Genomic DNA, 20,676 nt, shown 5'->3' with positions numbered 1-20,676 from the left:
GCTTGGCTCAGACTGTGGAGGATTTTGTCAGCCCTCTAGCGGGCCAACCTCAACGGATAGAAGGTTAAAAGCTGCTGGAGGGATATAAAGAGAGAAGTGAGGGGCACCTAGGTGGCTCAGTGGGTTAAGCCTTTGCCTTGGGCTCAGGTCATGATCCCAGGGTCCTAGGATCCAGCCCTGCATCGGCCTCTCTGCTCAGCAGGGAGCCTGCTTCCTTTCCTCTCTCTCTGCCTGCCTCTCTGCCTATGTGTGATCTCTGTCAAATAAATAAACAAAATCTTTAAAAAAAAAAATAAAGAGAGAATTGAGCTTGCTGCAGATGCTTGCTAGCTTCTGTGTAGAGAATGGATTGGGAGGGGTGAGACTGGAGAATGCCCATCTGGGAAGCTATTATATCAGGTAAGAGAGGACATTAGTTTAGAGATGATCAGGGTCAGTGGGACTGAAGAAGAGTGGATGGATTTAGTAAAGTTTTAGAAAGGAGAATCTACTTTGATGAGGAAGGAAAGCAAAGGGGTGATTTCTAGCCTTTTATAGGAGGAAGAGTTTTGAAGAAGAAGAAAGGGTAAGGAGAGATTATGAAATGACTTAGGTTGGGTAGAACTTATCCTCTGGGGCCCCCATTCCAAATCTCCTTTAAATGACCAGCTTTCAGAGGTACCCTTTCTCCCCATCTCATGCCCAGCTGGTGATAGCACATCCTGTAGGATCCTTTATAGGATTAAGAATGAACATCCCACTTCTCTTTTCTGGATCTAAGTTTCTATCTGGAAAGTGAAGGGACTAAACTCCGTGGGACAGATCCTTCCCTCTTCTCCAGAGGAAGCGCGGAGTTCTCCCTTTTCCACATCTTGTAGCAATGTCTGTCTTGATCTCACACTGCTTAGCTTTGGCTGCCTAGAATTTGTATTTCTCCAGCAGACCTTAAGCTGCTGGAGAGCAGGGCTGCCCTACCCTCCTTGTATCTTCCACCTGCTGCTTCTAGGTGCTCCCCCAGAACAGAGATGCCGGTTTCCCTGAATGTGGGGTCAGGTCCTTTCTCAGTGTCTCTGTCATCCTTCTAGTCCAGAACTCTCAGACGCTGGGTCCAGAGTCTGTTTTCACTGTGCTCCCTGGTTTGGACTTCTTGTCCCAGTCCTAGCTGGGTAGGACTAGGGGAAGGAGGAGAGGAAAGCTAAAGGGAGATGAGACATGGCCAGAGTCCTGGCCTTGGGGAGTGGGATCCAGGTCCTGTGTCTTGTACGTATGCACGCATATGTTTATGTATCTGAGTATATGACACATATATGATGAGTATATGATACATATATGATACAGATATGAGTGTATGTACGTGTGTATGTGTAGCAAAGAATGTTATTTTTTCTGTACTAAGGTGTATGTGTCTGCATCTAAATGACCATGCATAGATTAGTGAGCATCGTAGCATCTGTGCATCGGTGAATGTCAGTGCCTGTGTATGTGTGAGGGCCTCTGTGTTGGCAAATATGTGTATATTCACATGTGTCACTGCATATGTATGTGTTCCCATGTGCCTGTATGCAAGTGGGTACATGTATGTATGGTGGTTTGTATATGAAAATGAGTGCCTCCTGTGTGTAGGGGGCTTTGTGTATAAGCGGAGGCAGAATGCAGTGTCTACTAAGTGTATCCTCCAAATTCAGGCTACCAAGACCCAAGCCCTGAATTCAGCATTTAAAAGCAATAGGTCCTTCATTTAGTAATTGCCTTCTTTAAGCCTTAGTTACTCATCTCTAAATTGGGACTAATGATAGTTCCTACCTTCAGTATCTAAGGGGAGAGTGGAATGTTGCATTGCTCCTAATGTGTTTAGAATAATGCCTGGTGCATAGAACAGGCTAAAAGTGTTAGCTGTTACTAAGTTATTCATGGTAATATATATGTAAGTGATTGGGCCTGAGGGCCCTGGTGAGGATCTCTGCGTGTGGAAATGTCTTTGGGCTCATGATGTTGGTGTGTGTTTCTGAGTCCTGTGTCTGAGGGAGTCAGTGGGTATGCATACTTGAGTGTGACCTGCGCATGAGTGCCTCTGTGTGTTTGTGTCTCACCGGATTGTGAACCTCTAAGGACAGGGACTATGTTTCATTCGTTACTGTACCTTGGCCCTTAGGTCTGGGAAGTAACAATTGCTCAGCAGATTAGTGTTGCCCAAATGAATAAAGTGGATTGGACGTTCAGAGGTTGTTACTCATTTAGTATGCCCATCTGCAGAAAACAAAAATCTGTAACTAACTAGGTATGTTATAAATATATAGATAGATAGATGGAGAGAGCAAGGGGGATAGGTAGAGTAGGAGAGTTTGTGATGGATAGATGATAGATGGATAGACACATACATACATAGTTAGACAGCCAGGATTCGCTCTGGTTAAGTAGAAGCTCATGAACTTTACACTGGAAGAGATACCAGATGTGATATATCCCAAGGAGTTCCAGAACTTTGCTCTTGGTAACCCTGTGGGTTATCTTGGAGTTTCTCTGAGGGCTAGAGGATGAGGGAATCATAGATGGGAGTACTAAGCCCATTACCTGATGTCAACAAGAGTCTATTTCCATTTAATGTCTACATATTGGGTATTCATGTAGAACTGTGTTTAAAGAAAGGGTTCCATTATAAATGTTAGAGAATCTTCTTCTAGTCCAGCCCCTTTATTCTATAGGAAGGAGAAGATGAACCTCAGAGAAAGAAAAAGGTTAGGGCCCCTGACCTGTCTTTCAGGTGCATTCCTAGTGTACTCCTCCCTTAAAATGCAATACCTCTGAATCCATTGACTTACTAGGAAACAAGAAGCAATTCCTCCCAAGAAATTCTCTTTTAAAAAAAGTCACTATTAGAGTACACTTTTGGGGTGTCTAGCCAAGAAATACTGCCATGTGTTTGAGACCTGCCTCCTCAGGTTGGCCCTTTTGGCTGTGTTTGCATTAGGTGAGGCCACTCACCTGCCCTCAGATGTTTGGACCAAGGGAAGCACTCTGACCAAACAGGGAAATCTCATTTTCTCTTGTACAATTTAGACGTAGGATACCAAGTGTTAGTTGGTCTCTATGGTCCCTAAATTAGGAAGTGAGGGGAAGCTTCAATGTCCATATTTAATTGAGGCATGATGAATGAATAGGGAGAGTTAGTTTCAGGACAGGGGGGAATAAAGAAGACACACAAAGATAAGCAGATGTGAAGGCTGTGTGGTTTCAGGAAAACTGACGGAAGGACAGACAAACCTTGGTTTCTGGTGGTTTTCCTCATACAGCCAGGTTGTATCTTCCGTTCTGGATTTTTTGCTCTTATATTCTGATAATTAATTCTCCTTTTGCCTGATGTAATTGGTGTGTGTTTCTGTTTCTTGCAACCACACTATCTCTGAACATGAGAGCACTTTGGAAAGTCTCCTCCTGGCATGTAAACAGGCTCTGCTCCCCTGTGGTCTGGTCCTGGTCTGATCATTTTTCCCTGAGGCCAGCTTGCAGGAGCCTTGTGTATAGCTATGGGAAGGGGAAGCATTCTCTTTTTATGGCATCTTTGTGGAGTGTTTCATGAAGGCCCATCAGAGGTTTCCAGAAAGGGACTTCACTCATCCCCCAGGCGCTTCTTCTATATCCCCATGGCAGGATCGACATAGCATTTTCCACTGGGACTTCTTGCTTACTTCGGAGCACACCACTGTTCACAGCTAGAGGTATACTCTGGAGTGACAGCATCTCTGCATTCAAATCAAGCAGGTCCTCCAGCATTTGGGTCCTAGGGTAGATTTTTGCCTACTCCTAGGCACACCAAAGCATGTCTACAGTATGGAGGTAGGCAGGGGAGCAGTGGGAACCAGTCTTCCCTGGGAGCAGAATTTCCAAAAGTGGACCCTTTACAACTCTTTCCCATGGCCACTACAGAGGCCATGTTGGAAATACATCAGAGGACACAGGTTAAAGCAAGGATCAGTCTGTTCAGTTCATCAGCAGTTAGAACAAGGTGTACTTGGGAAGGAACCATGAGAGGTGTCTTTTTAACAAGCTCATCCCCTTTCTCCCGCCTCCACCCCGCAGTGATACAGCTCGTCTACTCTGGAGTTACAGAGTAACACATGATATATTTCTGGTAAAGGCTGGGGCCACAGAAGCACAGGAGCAATCTGGCTCCAAAATCCTGCTAATAAATGAGGAAATCAGGCCAGGCCAGGCCAACAGGGCCCCCACCATGAGAAAAAGAGGAATATAAAGGCACGGAGAGTGTTGAACAAGGGAATCTTTTCCCTTTCCCCAAACCTAGCCTGTCCCAGAGTCTAAACACCAAGACTGTCTATGTGATGTGGAGAGAGAACCGGCATAGCCGATGGGTGACTGGAAGCCATCACCAGAGGGAAGAACACGAGCTTCAAGGCTAGATGCTCGGCTGAGCTCTTAGAACAGCCTAGCCAGGAGGACAGGCAGGAGAACCATGGGCCATGCCCCCAGGAACCCTGAAATATAAGAGAGATGTCTGTCAAGTGTTGGCCTTTGGAACTCAGCAGCCAAAGCAAGCTAGCCTCTCTGTCCTTTGCCTTACAAAGTATCCTTAATATCTGTTCTAGGTTACAACCCCTGGGAAGTGGCAAAGGGGTCATGTGGTAGAGGCAAAGCTATCTAATCATCAAACACTTTTTCATATTACTTTGGGTATATTGGAAGGCAATTTTCCCCCATCCTCCTTTGCAGGTAGGTGAGATCACATGATTGAATCTGGCCAGTGGAATGTGGGTAAAAATCATATATGCCATTTCTAGACCCGGTCCTTAAAACCTCCTGCATAATTTTCCATACTCTGTCACCCACCATCTAGGGACCAGATGCCAAGGATCTGGCAGAGGACTTGCTGGGGACAGTGGAGTTTCCGGAGTTACCAGAAGGTAAGAGCCTGACTTCCTAATGACTGCAAAGCACAGAACTACCCAGTGATTTAGTGGGAAATAAACTATTGTGTAAAGGCACAGAAAGGTGAGGATTGTCTGTCATAGCAGCTAATATTACTTATGCTGACTAATGCTAAAGAGGGAGAAGGACACAGAGGTTAAAAAGCCTCTGAGACCTCACTTATTGGCTTAGAATCCCAGCTCTAGGGGTACCTGGATGGCTCAGTCAGTTAAGCGTCTGCCTTTGGCTCAGGTCATGATCTCAGGGTCCTGGGACGGAGCCCCAGGTCAGGCTCCCTGCTCAGCAGGGAGTCTGCTTCCCTCTCTCTTTGCCCCTCCCCCTCACTTGTGCACTCTCTTTTTCTCTGTCAAATGAATAAAATCTTAAAAAAAAAAAAAAAAAAAAGGAAGAAGAAGAAGAATCCCAGCTCTACAATCAGTTGTGCAGGCCCAGGTAAGTTACTGAGCCTTACCATGGCTGAGTTTATCTGTATGCAAAATTGAAAAATCACAAGCAACTAATACCTCATGGGACTTTTATAAGGCTTAAGTGAGTAAATTCATATCAAACATTTAGAACAGTTCCTGGCACATAATAAACACCATATAAGTGTCGGTTTTGAATATTAGACTCCAAGATATGGGAGGTTTGGGAACATATCTCCTCTGAAAATGATCGTATACTCAGTGTTAATGAAGGGTGTGGGTCCTGGGTGATAGATGCCTCGTACTGGGGGGCCTGGGAGAGGCATGTGCACTCCTCCCACCATACTATGAGATTATAACATTTCTCCGTCCCATAAACTTCAGAGTAACTTGCTGATGTTCTAGGAGAAAGTGAAGAATATCATAATTTTCTGAAATATTAGTGTATGACAACCAGTTTGTATTTATGAAACACGGGTGGTTGTTCAGTTAATTCTAAAACCTCAGACATGTTTGTGGGAGATAGCAAACAAAGAACATCATAAGTGCCCTCTTGTGGCGTTCTCATACTGCATGAGATCGCTCCCCTTTTCTTCCAGAAGGCTCCAGAATCCACTGCCCATCCTAGAAATTAGTCAGTTTGGCAAACTCTAATGGGAAACTGGGCTGTTCCCAGCACTGCGCTAACCTGAAGTACTGGGAGAAGTGAATGAGACGTGATGTCTGCTCTCAAGCTCCTTTTAGTCTGAGCTCTGACCCCTGTCTCTGATGAGCACACTTTTCTGAGTGTTGTCTGAATATTAGCACCAAGTGTGGAGGGGCCATCTTGACCTTATTTGGAAACTTTTAGGCTGTTATCTAGCTGGAGAATTAAAGGTGGAAAGAACGTTTTCATGTCTGGGTTCCCCAGTATAGGTCATGTGTGTGTTGGGAAGAGGGGGCAGTAAAATCTTAGTAGCATTGCTTTCCCTTTGGTCCAAAACACATTTCTTGAATTGGTATCCCTGTTAAATTCCAGGTCAACCACCAAAACACCATTCAGATGTTGCCACCTGCTAAAATTCTTGCCTGACCTTACCAGGTACAGTTCATTACTCTTCTGTGTGCTCCTGCCACACTGTCTACTTGCTTGCGATTTATTTGCTTCTATGACTATCTCATTTTTGCAGCTCTTGTTCATTCTGCCTGTAGGGCTTGTTCCCTTATTTGCAAACCTGGCTCCTTTTTCTCATTGCATTCAAATATCACCTCCTCTGAACATTTTTCTGGCCATTTACCCATTCTGATATTTATTTTTTCTTCTAGCCTTATAAATAGAACCATCAAACATTGGTTCAGGACATGGCCACCCAGAATAAAGATTACATTTCCTAGCTTCCTTTGCAGCCAGGTGTGACTAAACTTTGGCCAGTGAGATAAGTGGAAGTGTAAGGTGTCAGCTTCCAGGAATGTTCCTTAACACTCTGACTTTTTCCGTATTCCCTCCATCCTGCTGACTAGAGATGAAGATTGGGGCTCTGGCTGCCATCTTGGACCAGGAGGATGAAGAAGGTGGAGGGGAGAGCTTGTGGTCAGTGGCTGTGGATCCCCGGATTGCTTGCCTTTGGACTTCATTTACATGTGAGTAAAATAAACTACTGTCTTTTTAAAGACACTGTTACCCATGCTGGAACTTTCTAACACATCACTCTCTTTTCTTTCTTTTCTAAATTATCTTGTTAACTTTTAATTGCCTGTTTCCCACACTGTAACATAAGCTCCATGAGGGCAGGCACCTGGTCTGTGCTGTTTACTATTATATCTTCAGCATCTAAACAATGCCTGGCAAACAGTAGGCACCCAGTAAGTATTTATTGTTAAATGACTGACCCCTGTGCTAGACTTATGAGCATCTCAAGAGCCACACTTGGGACTGATTCATTTCAGTGTCCACAGTCACTAGCACAGGCTAAATCAATGTGCACTGAATTGAGAAGAGGACTTAAGAGGGTTGGGAGGGAGGGCAGTGGGATAGGCAGGAGATGATAATGTACCTGCAGAGCTGGGGGTTCCATTCGCGACGCCAAGAGGTGGAGCACCTGGGGACAAGAGCAGAGGTGAAGGTTTCCTCAGTCGTGTGCCCGGGACTGGCACTGTGGCCATAGCTGCTCCAAGTCCTCCTGGACCTGGCCACCACAGCCACTGACCTGGCCACCCTCACTGCTGAGGCATCTGTTATTTCTAAGCCCATTTCATGCATTTGAAACTTAGTTCTTCCAGCAGACTTGTGAGGAAAGTATTTGTGTATCCATTCAACAGAGGAGAAGACTGAGGCTCAGTTGACCTTGTTGTTGGTAGTAAAGCTGGAATTTGAACCTCCATCTATCTGATTCCAAAATAAAATTTCCTAACTCTCCAACAACCCTGTGATACCACATGAAGCCTCAAGTTGAGGGCTCAGTAAAGAGGCAGGACAACTCAGGACAGAGCCTTCTTTACAAGACAGCCTCAATTTACTCACCTGGAGAATGGAAGTGGTAATAGTGCTTACCAACTTAGGCTGTCATGAGCATTCCATATGATGATACATATAAATGTTTTGTACGGTGCCAGCCCCATGTGTTATTACGGTCATTGCTGCTGTTACTAGCATTACTGCGTCCTAATTTCTTTAGGACAAAAAAAAGTTGCTTTCATTCTTCTGGGTTTTTTGACTCCTCCGTTCTAGTGGAGGAGTAATAAAAATCACAACAGTAGTGTTCACCCATGGGCAGGATCGGTTAACATTTGTGGGCAATTATAAAGCTTCCCCTACATCATGCCCCAGAATATTACAACTGGATTTTGGAAAACATAGTCATCCACCAGAAAACAAAGTTGGGTTAGAACCTAGACTTCACCCAAAAGGGGCTGAGGTAAGGGAACCTGGCAGGAAGAAAAAGGGAAGGGGCATATGCTGTGGAATCAGTCTGAGCTGGGTTCAGTTCTAACTCCAGCTGCTCATGAGCTGAGTGACTTGGGGTGAGCCACTTAATCTCTCCAAGCTTCAGTTTCTCGCTGGTAAAATGGACTCAGTCAGGAGAATGAAGTGAGTCGATGGATACTGAGAGCTTAGCCTGGTCTCTAGCACATAGAGGTTCAGCACAAATGGCAAATGCTATTGTTATTACCCAAAGCACCTCATGGAAAGATAGATTCACTGGTGGGGGCTGCAGTGAGGAGGCAAAAAAGGCTCTAAGTTGTTAGGGTGGTGACCCCAGGCATCTGTGGTTAACTGTCAGCACTTGACCACCTGGCCTTCTCACCCAGAAGTGGGCCACTCACCTTTCCGACTGATGGGTCCCAAATCTATAACCTGGGCTGGGTTGATAGCCACTACTCCACTGCGACGTTGACTTCTTGAGCAAGACTGTGGGAGATGGAGAGATCTCATTATATCAAAATTTAAAGTCATAGTTCCTATCCAGGATGTCCCTGCAATGGGACAAGAATCTGGTCCAAGAATGGGACCCTACCCACCATGTGCCCTAACTCTGAGGCTGTGGTTTTCTCAACTTACTGTCAAGTCATAAGCAAACATGGATTTGACTCCTTTCTACTTATCTCATCCATTGCATCACATCTCCACTCTAATTCTAGCTGTCTAATTTGGTACTGATGACTTCACCTCTCTATTACTATTGAGTAATACCTTCCTGGTCTTAAAGGTTAAAATGAGCATGTCTGTAACACCCAGGCACATAGTCCACACTCAACAAATGCCAGCTTCTAGCAGGCAGTACCAAATAGGGGTTAAGAGCATGGACACTGGAGTTACCTCCCAGCTCTGATGCTTTCTAGCTGTGTTGCTGTTGGGCAGAAGACCTCTCTGAAGCTCAGTGTCCTCATCTGTACAAGCAGGTTAACAAAAAAATCTACTTAAAGGGTACTTGTGAGAATTTAATTAAATAAGGCATATGAAAGTTTTAGTGTAATTCCTGACATGGAATAGGCACTTTAAAGTCCACTATTATGAAATCATTCAAAATATGTCTTGTGCCAAGGAAACTTAGTGGGCAGGCTTCTTTGTCTGACCTGCTTCCTAGGGACACAATAATTACATATACATGGGCTTTTTGGAGATTGAATGTCCATCCATTCATCCTTTCCTCTTCCCCTCCCTCCCTCTCTCCCTTTCTTCTTTCCATCCATCCTTAATTGCAGTAAATATATACGGTGAGACTACCAGGTACCAGGCCCCATGTGAAGCTCTGAATTGTTCACTCTAAAGAGATACTCACCGGCTGGCACTGTTCATTAAGGGAATCGCAGAGATGAATCTCACAATGCAGGAAGACTAGGTCATAATTTCCAGCAAACATGAACATCTGAACTGAAAACCGGCTTTCTGAGGACACCCCATTCTCCTCCACATGGATGGTGGAATCATATTGATTTGGGCAGCTGGGAAGGTGACAGGGGCAAGGGTCTAATGTTCAGAACAGCTCAAGGAACCTGAGGCCCTTGGCTGTATCTTTAATCTGCATCCAGTATAAAGACATAATCACAGAGAATTTAAGAGTTCCCTGATTCCCTCCATCCTGACGTAGACTTTTATTCCTCTGGGTTTCCTTCAAGGTATTTACTTTTTGTGAAACAGAGAGAGAGAGAGAGAGAGCTCATGAGAGGTGGGGAGGGGCAGAGGGAGAAGCAGACTCCCCACTGAACATGGAGCCCAACCTGGGGCTCAATCCCAGGACCCTGAGATCATGATCTGAGCCAAAGGCTGATGCTTAACTGACTGAGCCACCTAGGCACCCCCTCCAAGACATTTATTCATCAGCCCAGGTTTCAGTTTTGTGGGGTTCATTCTCTGAGGTGAAATACACTGCTTCAAATTCCACCCAGACCTGCTTTCTAGCTAAATGATCATGAGCAGATGACTTAACCTGTCTGAGACCCCCTTTTCTGGTCTGTAGAGCAGACAGTAATCCGTACCTCCTGGGGTTGATGTAACCATTTAGTGACACAGTGCATGGCACATAACTAAACTCAGTGATACATATTAGCTAATATTGTTACCATGGTTTGAATCATGATCTATGGATATACATTTTCCCTTTGTTTTTGCCAGTTAGCAATTTCAGCGATACTTTGTCCCATAACACTTGTCATACCGTTTTCATGTTGATTTGTCGGTGTAAATATCTGTATAATAGCCCATCATTACTTAATGGATCCCTGTGATTTTTGACCTGTGAACCTATTGCCAAAGTTATAAAGGATACTGAAGTGAAAAATAATTGGCATTTCTTTATCTTGCTGACCTATTTTGTATTAATGCTTTAGGCTAAAATGTCAAGAGTGATACTTCTGGGTCAAAAGTATGGTTGTGATATGTAATGCCAAATTATGTTCCAAAAGAAGTAAGCCAGTTTATACAACTACCAGGCAGGGCCATGGTGATCTTTCTCCCCCCCAAAACCTTATTCAGGCCAAAAGATAACCCAGAGTTGCCCGTTACCTGTTTCTGATGATGAAATATTTCACAGGGTCAGTCTTATCTTCAGTAGGTGTGGCATAGCAGTTCCTCAACAACAGGTTAAACCGGGAGGTGTCCCCTCTCTCCAAGATGGCACCCACATAGAGCATAGATTCAACAGCCAGGACAGCTACGGCCCCTTCGTAAGGAGATGTATAGTTCTGGTCTTGAAACAGGGCCATCCTGACAGTGAACTCTCCATCCCCATCCACACTGATGTTCAGAGAACTGAGAAGAGGAAAACCATAAGAGTGGAATCGTTAGGTTCCCACCAGTGAGAACAAAGTAAATCCAGCCCTGCACTTGTGTGAGGCTATGAACGTGAAGGCACATCTTTGATTCCTAAAGGAACTAGTCAGTCACCTATTTAAATCATTCAGTGAGTATCTGCTAGGCACTAAACTTGACAAGCAAACGAGTGTGTCTCTGGGATCTCCACCCATTCCCCCTGCCTCACAGATCACCTGTATCTCCTTCCCTCAGAGAATACTGCAAGTGCACACCTCCGTCTTCCCCCCTATACAATGGGATCAGTTCTGTGGGTTCACCATTTTTAGCAGCAGATCTCCTCCCCTCCACCAGGGAATCACCCAGTGAAACATTCATTTTAAAAAAGAAATGGCTTTAATTTTTATTTATTATGAAACTTGGAGCCCCAACACAATACAGTCTGAAAACCATTGAACTAGAAAATTACTAGTCCTATTCCTGCTACTCTGAGAGCCCAGGAGGCAGTGGGGGAATGGAAAGGGCACCCTGGAGTTCTGACAGGGAAAATCCCCCAGCAAGTCTTACTGTCTAAATGCTGAGGAATCCATTCCACAGGGCCCTGTTAGGGCACTGTGAGATAGCAATGACCAAAACAGACGAAACGTCTTCCAAATGGATCCCCACCCAAATTGCTACTTGGTTCTATTTCTAGTGAATTGGGAGTGCTATTTATCTAATCAAAACTCATCCCAGCTTAAATCCCACATCTGTGGGGAAGCCTTCCTGCTCCCTCCATCCCCTCCCCACAAAGATTAGATCAGGAACCCTTGCTCCCTGATCCCACAGCACCCTGTGCTTCTCCCACATTGCATTCATCTCACTTGTAAATAGTGATTGGATAATTAGTTGCTTAATTCCTTTCTTCCTCAAGATAAATGAAACTGTGGTGTGTTTTTGTTCCTTGGCATATTTAATTAACATTATTTCATGTTGCTGCATTGCTTCGTAATAATAATCTTTAATACCCACAAAATACTCTTATGTCTGCCTTGTGCATGCTGAACATTAATCTATGATCAAGAAATATTTGCAGAGTGAATGATGGAAAGAGTGAGAGCTCCTGTAGGAAGTAGGCAGCAACCTGAGGACATTTTAAGCTTTGCTTGAAGTGGATGTGATCAGTGTCAGGGTTATAGATCAAAGGGCAAGGGTCAGTGCCATACCTTACAATGGGCTGCAGGGCAGTTTGGAGGCTGACTTTCATGTCCAGTGGGTAGGCACACTGGAAATTGATGTTGAGGATGGTGTCTCTGATGATGAACTCATTGGCCACAGAGAGGGTGTTTTTGTAGATGGCATGGGTTCCATTTCTCTTTGGCATAAAAACAAGACCATGTGTATGTTTATGTGTGTGCAGCTGTATCTAGAACTCAGGCCTACATGACTGTAAGGTTGATGCTCTCCATCATGCTGCCACCCTGCCTTCTGATCACCAGGAAGAACATGGGCCTCTTCCCTTAGTGGCCCCTGGAGCCTTATGGGAAGGGGACTGAGAATCCCAGATCAAAAAACTAGAACAATAATTTTTCGCCTTTGGGGAGAATCAACAACTACAATGCTTACTCCCATGCTGGCCCCTCCCACATCACCCCTAATTAAAATAATCATGATCACAGCTTACATTTATTGAGCTCAAGCAGCAAACCTCTTCTAAGCTCTATATGTGAACCAGCGTGTGTACTCTCACATACTACACACACTACTACTCTCACATAGTACTAGAGGCCCAGAGAGGCTAAGTGACTTGTCCAGGGTTTCATAGCTACTGAGATAGCTCCACAGCCCAACTCCCACCCTCTGGTAGCAGTGGTGTAAAAACACCATTCACCTCCAGAATGTTTCCACAGGCCCCAGCATGGGTAGGGCTGGTCACAGATATCCAGTTTCTCTCCTCTCTTTGCGTGATACTGCTGCAGTTCCGGTCTCGCAGGTAGGTGATGACATTGTCCCCAAAACCCAGGCCTCCCAGCTGACACTTGTCCAGTGACACCTTGATCTCCTTGGCCCCACAGTCTAGCTGAGGCTGCAAACTGTGGACATCTAGAAAGTTGAGAATGGGGTAGGTGGAGTGGACAGGGGTCTGGAGGCAGTGGGCAGAGCCCACATTCCATGCCCTTTGGAAAAGCCATCATATGTACCAGGGATTTGGGTAGACTAGTAGGGGCCTGGGACCCAGGTGGGATTCAAACCCAGGTTGTATTGGGTGAGGTTGGCAAAAAAGCCCTTGGTCCAAGATTTCTAGGCATCCTGTGTGCAGGTGTGGACTTTCATGTCTTGGGGATTGGGGATCAGGGTCTCCGGGAATTGGGGTCTCTAGAGAAGCAGAACTATCCTGCATTCCAGACTAGAATCAAGGGTAGATACGTACTACTCCTACTCCCTGGCTTTGTGAAGGCAGCACATCTGACCAGGTTCAGAGCCATTGCATTTCTTTTTTTCTTTCGTTCATTCATTTGTTCATTCATTCACTCATTCATTCATGCACTGATTCATTCCATTCATTTATTTGGCATTTATTCAACAAATAATAGATCTTGAGCATTACTGTCTGCACTGTTCTATGTACTGAGGATACAGTGTTTGTCAAAACTGACAGAATCCCTACCCTTATTTATGGAGCTAATATTCTGATGGGGAGGTAGGGAGCAAATGAAGAGAAATACCATTTTGATTGTATTTATGAATGCATTGATTCAAATACATTTACTAACCACCTTCTGTATGTGCAAGGCACATTCAACACAAAAATAAAGAAAACATGGACCCAGGCCATGAGGATTCCTTGGTCTTGTGTCAGAACCAACATGTCAACAGCTTATTAAGATGCAATATGATGAAAATACTAACCGAAGTATGTTCTAGGTGCACAGGGAAACACAAGAAAGTATATCTGGGTCTGTCAGTGAAGTCAGGGAAGGACTCATAGAGGGCTGGGAGTTGGTCAGAGGTAGGAGTTTTGCAGGTGCACAGGGCAAGTGAGGGTACCCCTGGCTCAGGGAATAGCAGAGGCAAAAGCGTGGTGATGGAAGAGAGGTTGGTGTATTTATGGAGAAGCTAAGCTCAGAGGTATAGGAACTTAGAATGGGTAGGGGGTGGAGTGTGAGAGATGGAGAAGTAAGCAAAAGCCAGGTCACAAGGGGGTTGTGCCTGGAAGCAATGGGGACTTGTTGAGTAGCCACCCGTGAAGACTTGAGGCAGGCCACCCACCCACCCAATCAGCTGGGAGGACCTGCCAAGGATACCCTTGGAGTCTTCAGGTACAGAGGAGACATCCTTGAAGTCCACCATCTGATTCTGTGGTTGCCCAAAACCTGGAAAATAACCTGGAGCCTTTGGGGGCTTGTCCACCCAATAAGCAGAGAGAGCCTTCATGGAGATCAGGGTTGTTTCCTTCTAGTCCTGCCCCTCGTCCTCATCCTACTCCTGCTAGGCACACCCAAGCACCACCTGGTCCACACTCCAGCCCAGTCTTCCAAACATATGCTTGTTCTTGGTCCACTGTCTAGAACACTTTCTCTTCTGCAGGGACTGGGAGTGTGCTCAGAGGAAGGCATGTTTATGCCAAGGGCAAGAGTCAAAGGCCCTCATTAGAGTCCCAGGAGGGAAGGAAATAATCTTAATGGGAAGTTCATCTAACCCCAGGGCTTAGGGCTTGTTGATGGCATCTCTACCCATAAGTCATGTGCCTCTGCTTGCTTAATTCCTGGGACAAGAACCTTATCATCTTACAATCCTGCCCATTTGGACTACTCCGATTTAATTTTCACAGTTACCCTATATGGTGGTTATTTGTACTGTAACCTTATTCCAATTTTACAGATGAAGACATTAAGGCTCAGAAAGTCTAGGTGCCTTGACTCAGGCTCCAGGGAGCTACTAAGTCACAAATCCAGGACTGGCACAGGAGTCTACCCATGTCCTTCACATGTAGACCTGCAGATATTTTAATGCAATTCCCACACCTTCAGAGTCCTCATGGTTAGTACCTTTGTGCCTTATGGGTCAAGCTCACCAACACCATAGCTGCTTTCTCAGGCTGTGGTCCAAAGAGTGACTTGGCAATTTGTTCCATCCCAGCTCTTCCATCCTTGCAAATAGCTTTGAACCTTCATTCCCTGACCTCAGTTCCATCCCCACTGACTCTGGTCCACACCTTGTCCATACCCTCGGAAAAGGAAAATCCTCCCGTGCTGCCTTGTCTGCTCAGACCAGCATTGTTCCCATTGCTCAGCCCTGCCAAGCCACTCACCAGAGCTGTTGAGGTCCTGTCTGCAGTAACAGTCCCAGGTGCCGTTGAGAAAGCTGCATTCCTCCTCCGGGCGGCAGGTATTCTCACACTTGTCCTTTGCGGTGTAGGGGTCTCCAGGGTGAGGCACAGGGGAAGAGGATCAGGATGCAGAGCAAGGCAGTCTGAGGCCACCAAGGTCAACTCTGTTATTCTACCAGGGCCCAGAACTCCTGCCCAAGGGTGTGCGATACACAGTGGTAGGGTCAAGCCTCAAACTCAGATTTTCTGACTCCCAGTCCAGTGAAATGAGAACCCAGAGGCAGCCATCCTAATGCTTACTACATGGCAGACACTGTTTGAGCACTTTCAACAAATTAGCTCATTCAGTTCTCATGGTAAATTTATGAAACTGGGTAGCATAATGGTTAGGTATATAGATCTTGGAACGAGAGTGTCGGGGTTCAAATCCCAGCTCCGTCATGTTCCTGCTCTGTGACATTGGGACAACTGCTTAACCTCTCTCTGCCCCAGACCTCTCATTGGGTGTAGTTATATAGTACCCATATCTCATGAGGCTGTTGAAAGCATTAAATGAGTTCATAGTCTAAAGCACTTTGGCTTGGAGCAGGGACAGCATGCATTGGCTGTGACTTTTGCCATCATCTATTTTTCTCACATCAGAAAACTAAAGCTCAGAGAGGTAAATTAAACTGCCCAACTGTTTTCTGAATTTAGATTCAGAATCTAAATCTGAATGAGCCCAAGTTCTTCATATCATGCTACACATGTGTGTGTGTGTATGTGTGTAAATGTATATGCATATGCATATGTATATATCAAGAGAGTTTGCCCTCAACTCTGAATTTCTGGCTTTACTTGAACTGTTGGAAAGCCTGGCAACCTTGGGTGACATCCCCACTGGGCAGTAACAGGCAGGAGGTGAATCCAGGCTGTTCTGCTTAGTCTCCTGATCTGCTCCACTCACTGCTGAGGCCTGGGCTGGTCACCAGGTAGCCCTGCCCCACAGTCATCCCCAGCTCTCTGCCACTCACCTGTGCAGTACCTCAGATTACACTTGGCGGTGCCCTGCAGCCAGTACACGTGGAACTCGCCTGGGCAGGCCTTCACCTGCACCTCAGTCTTCCAGAGACAGCAGTTGCCGCTCCAGTGGGCACAAGCAGTGCGACTGACGATCCCCTCCTCGATGGTGGGGTGTGTCCCATTCAGCCACATGGGAGCGTCTGTCTGGCATCGGTACATTGGGACACAGGTCTCTGGCAACCTCGATCCTCCATTTCCCACGAAGCGGTACCAGCCATTCATGTCCCTGTCACACAGCTGGCCCTGTCCTGTGTACTCTGTACTTCGTGATGGTTCGTCCAGACTGGTATAATTCTGGCAGGGGTCATAGGAATGGATGTTGATGAAGTTTCTGTCACCTGGAAAGCAGCAGTGTGCTTGGGTTTACTGCGCATCCTCAGAGCCTACAGGATTTTAATCCTCCACTCTCCACACATGCACACGTGCGCGCGCGCACACACACACACACACACACACACACACTCGTTTTGTTTTGTTTTGTTTTGTTTTAGAGAGGGAGGGGACAGGCAGAGGGGGAGAGAGAGAGTCTCAAATAGGCCCAGGGCAGAGCCCAACATGGGGCCCAATCTCACAACTTTGGGTCATGACCTGACCTGAGCGGAAATCAAGAGTTGGGCGCTTAAGCCATTAAACCATCCAGACGCCCCCTACGCATTCTGTTTTGAATTTTGAATGTGCTTAAGGACCCTAATGAGGAAATGAGGCACACAACCCATTCATTACACATTGGCCTCATCTCCTTAGAGTCAGAATAATAATGAGGACTTTGTGTGGTATTTTATAGGCATTAGGAATACCAAGGTCTCCACCCTGCACAGTTTCAAGGGGCATCCTTCACATTGAGCTTGATGCCCTGTCTTTAGCTCTAGAGTCGTGCATTGCTCCCCTGTGCAACTTTACACTGTGGTCCTGTTTGACCAATGTATTATAAATGTAATACAGGCTCTCTGAAAAAACCTCAAATGTCATTAAAATGAATAAAGTAGAAATGAAAGTTGTCATAAGCCCATTCCATCCCTAGAAGTAACTATAAATTTGCCATATGGTTTTCTGACTCTTTCTATGCATATGTTCAAAATATAGGGATTTTTAAAAATGGCTTAATGCTGTACAACTTTTTTCCCCACTTACATATTTTACTTACTGTATCATAGATATTTTCCCCTTATTAATAGATAATAGGTCTAACATAAGATTTCTCAACCTCAGCACTACTGATGTTTGGGGCTGGATAATTCTGTGTTATGGGGGGCTGTCCTATGCATTGCAGGATGTTTAGCAGCTTTCCTGGGCCCTTCTCACTAGATTCCAGTGGTTCCTTCCTCCTGGAAGTTGTCTCCAGGCATTGCCCACATCACCCCCAATGGAGAACCACTGCTCTAACATTTCCGATTTTGCTCATTTCATGGGGCTCTTTTAAAGATTTATTTATTTATTTTTGAGAGAGAGGAAGTTAGAGGAGAGGAGAGGGACAGAGGGAGAGGGAAAGGGAGAGAATCCCAAGCAGACTCCCCACTGAGCATAGAGCCCCACGCAGGGCTCCATCCCACCACTCTGAGATCATGACCAGAGATGAAATCAAGAGTTGGCCTCTTTATTGACTGAGCCACCCAGGAGCCCTTGATTTCATATTTTTGTTTTTGTTTTTTGTGGCTTCTTTTAAAGATTTTATTTATTTGAGTGAGAGAGAGTATGAGAGCACATGAGTTGGGGGGAGGGGCAGAGAGAGAGAGAGAAACAAACTCCCCACTGAGCCAGTAGCCTGATGTGGGGCTTGATTCCAGGACCCTGAGATCATGACCTGAGCCGAAGGCAGGCACTTGACTGACTGAGCTACCCAGGAATCCCGATCCCATGGTTTTTAACAAATTAAGGAACTATGATGTGTGGGGAAGCTGAGAATTGAAGGGGTGGGTTGGTCAGTCTGGGTTTAAATCCAGTGCAGCACCTGCTAGATTTAGGTCATCAAGGATGACCTTGACAGGTGGTTTGACTCCCCTGAGACTTGTCTGCAAAACAACACCTGCAAGTTAGTGGTTCAATGACTCTCTATAAATTTGTTTCATCTTAAGGAATAATAATCTGTGATACCGTAGGTATGCTGTACTAGTTATACGTTTCTAACATACATGTAAAAATATACCTAGCCGTCAAAAAATTCTTCAAGAGTTTGCCATGCACCACTATAGTGCTCTTAGGAGGTCTTAGGAAGTATTCACTGCTTTGGAGAAATAAAACCCCCAAAATTGCTTATAACAATAATAATAAGTATAAAATGCCAAACATAGCCCCTGAGGCCTGGTAGGAGTTCAGACTGGTTCTCTTCTCCAGTTCTGATTTACTGAACAGTGTCAATGCCTGAATTACGGACTAAGTACACACACATGATCACATTCTTGTAATACACGTTAGAGGGACTTTTTTGAAAAAGAGATTTTTAAACCTTGCTTATGTATGTATTTGTTTTAAGGAAAGGAGTCACTGCACTTGTTGTTCTTGGATTATTTCCCACACATACACTGTGTTTTCCCAAGAGCGGCCATGAACTGGGTTCCAACTTTCCCTTCCCACAGCCCCCTCCACAGCTGACACAGGCAGAAATTTCAGCCTGGTGTTAAGCCTGAGGACCCTTGCTGCAAACATCTAAAATGCCCAGTCCACAGATCTTTGAAAGGATCACCGAGAGAACATTACCTCTAGTCCTTTCTTTTTACAGATGAGTAAAATTTCAGAGGGAGGAGAAGGTGCTTGCCAGCGCAAGGGCACAGAGTGACTAGGAGATTCATGTCCCCATGAATCTGGGCTCTCTGAGCTCCACATATTTTGGACATGGGCGGTTACATTAACTGACTCCATGGTCCTTGCAGGGGGGATTTCCGATTTGACTTTGAGAGATTATGGCTGTATTCTGGTTTCCCTCGTCTTGTACCCCTTGACTTCTAGCTGCTGAGTCTTCACTTTAGACATGTCCCTGTTCCCCTTACTGACCCTGAACTGCTTTCTCTGCAATCCCCCTCTCCCCAGGTATTACGGGGCATCTGAGATGCCAGGTGAGCAGAGAACACACCTTGCTGTTCTGTAGATGCCAGGGTCAGAAGGCAGGAGCCCAAGGCCAGCCACAGGACATAAGAGCCCACCATCCTTTCCATAAGCTGAGACGTGCAGGTCATTCAGCAAGCAGCGTGCAGACTCTCCATGCAGCTAGGGGAAGGGAGAGACTCAGATACAGTCAGGGTGACAGAGGTCATTCCTCCTCGGATAAGGGTAAAAAGGGAATTCACATCATTTCAGCACCATGACTTGTACTCAACCCATTGCACAGGTTAGCTCATTTAAGGCTCTGAACCGCCCACCGGGAAAGGCACTATTTTTGCTCCCATTTACGGATGAAGAGGGAGATGGGATTCAGCATATTAATCCCAGAGATATGGACTGAGCTCCTCCTATGTGTAGACACTATGCTGGAAGTTACATAGCTTGCTTAAGGACACAGGCCCATGTTCACAGAAACAGACCCATAATTTCTTTTGTGAAGGGATGTATTATTTTAAAGCAGGCATGTCTTGCAGAGAGGAGGTGGGGTGATGAGGATAAGAGGCTTGCAAAGGGGATGAGGTTGACAGCAAGAGAACCAAAGGCAAGCTTGGAACTGGCTGGCACTGCAGGATGTCCAGGAAGGCCTTAGGTTGGTTCCTACGCAAGTAGGGTTTCAGGCTCTGGGATACTGGATGGAGGGGAAGTTACAGTGCTATGAATATCTACAGACAAAAGTAACGGCTGCTTTCTCAGTTCTGGTGTATTGGGTACTGTCCTAAGAGACTCCTGAAGTGTCTAGGTGCATACAGATTTCCTGGGAGAGTGGGACCATGCCAGACTGTGCCCACGTTGCTTGCTCCTAGCGTGCTGTCTGCCACATATGGGGTGCTCAGTAAAGGTCTGAGCGATAAATGAATAAGTAAATAGGGATGGGGAGGGCAGAAACAAAGAGCTGTGAGGAGTCTGCCAGTAACGTTCCCTCTTCTGGCAACTTTCCTCCAATAAGCAAATCTTTGATGGCTTCTTAAAGTCTCTGGAAGACTCAAGTTGAATCTAGAGATCTGTTTCTAGAGAGGATATCATGAATATGTTATGAGAGAGCACCCAGGACTAGTAACTCTAAGGGATGAGATCCCAAGTGGGGGCCTATGTTCATGGAGGAGGGACAGGGTGAGGGGGCATCTTTAGACCTGGAGTAGCCAGCCAAGATTCCAGGT

General features: G+C 45.6%; 1 protein-coding gene across 3 annotated transcripts; it reads right to left on the bottom strand.

Moving 5' to 3' along the window:
• Nucleotides 1-3,939: 3,939 nt before the first annotated feature.
• On the bottom strand, nt 3,940-19,593 carry GP2 (glycoprotein 2; the record flags this gene model as incomplete). 3 transcript variants are annotated; one of them, XM_080830557.1, is made up of 10 exons in its annotated part: nt 3,940-4,469; nt 7,358-7,402; nt 8,628-8,712; nt 9,584-9,746; nt 10,807-11,052; nt 12,258-12,406; nt 12,923-13,134; nt 15,344-15,454; nt 16,375-16,761; nt 19,491-19,593. In XM_080830557.1, the coding sequence occupies 10 exons, from the start codon at nt 19,591-19,593 to the stop codon at nt 4,411-4,413; spliced, it is 1,560 nt and encodes a 519-aa protein (XP_080686683.1). In that variant the 3' UTR covers nt 3,940-4,410. The 3 variants fall into 3 exon arrangements, with proteins under 3 accessions (XP_080686683.1, XP_080686684.1, XP_080686685.1); XM_080830558.1 differs by lacking the exon at nt 16,375-16,761 and having other exon boundaries at nt 15,344-15,461; nt 19,489-19,572; XM_080830559.1 differs by lacking the exon at nt 16,375-16,761 and having other exon boundaries at nt 19,491-19,572.
• Nucleotides 19,594-20,676: the final 1,083 nt, after the last annotated feature.

The sequence above is a fragment of the Martes martes genome (genome assembly GCF_963455335.1).
Source record: "Martes martes genome assembly, chromosome: 18".
In the NCBI taxonomy this organism is placed as follows: domain Eukaryota; kingdom Metazoa; phylum Chordata; class Mammalia; order Carnivora; family Mustelidae; genus Martes; species Martes martes.
This window is presented reverse-complemented; position numbering and strand designations above follow the sequence as displayed.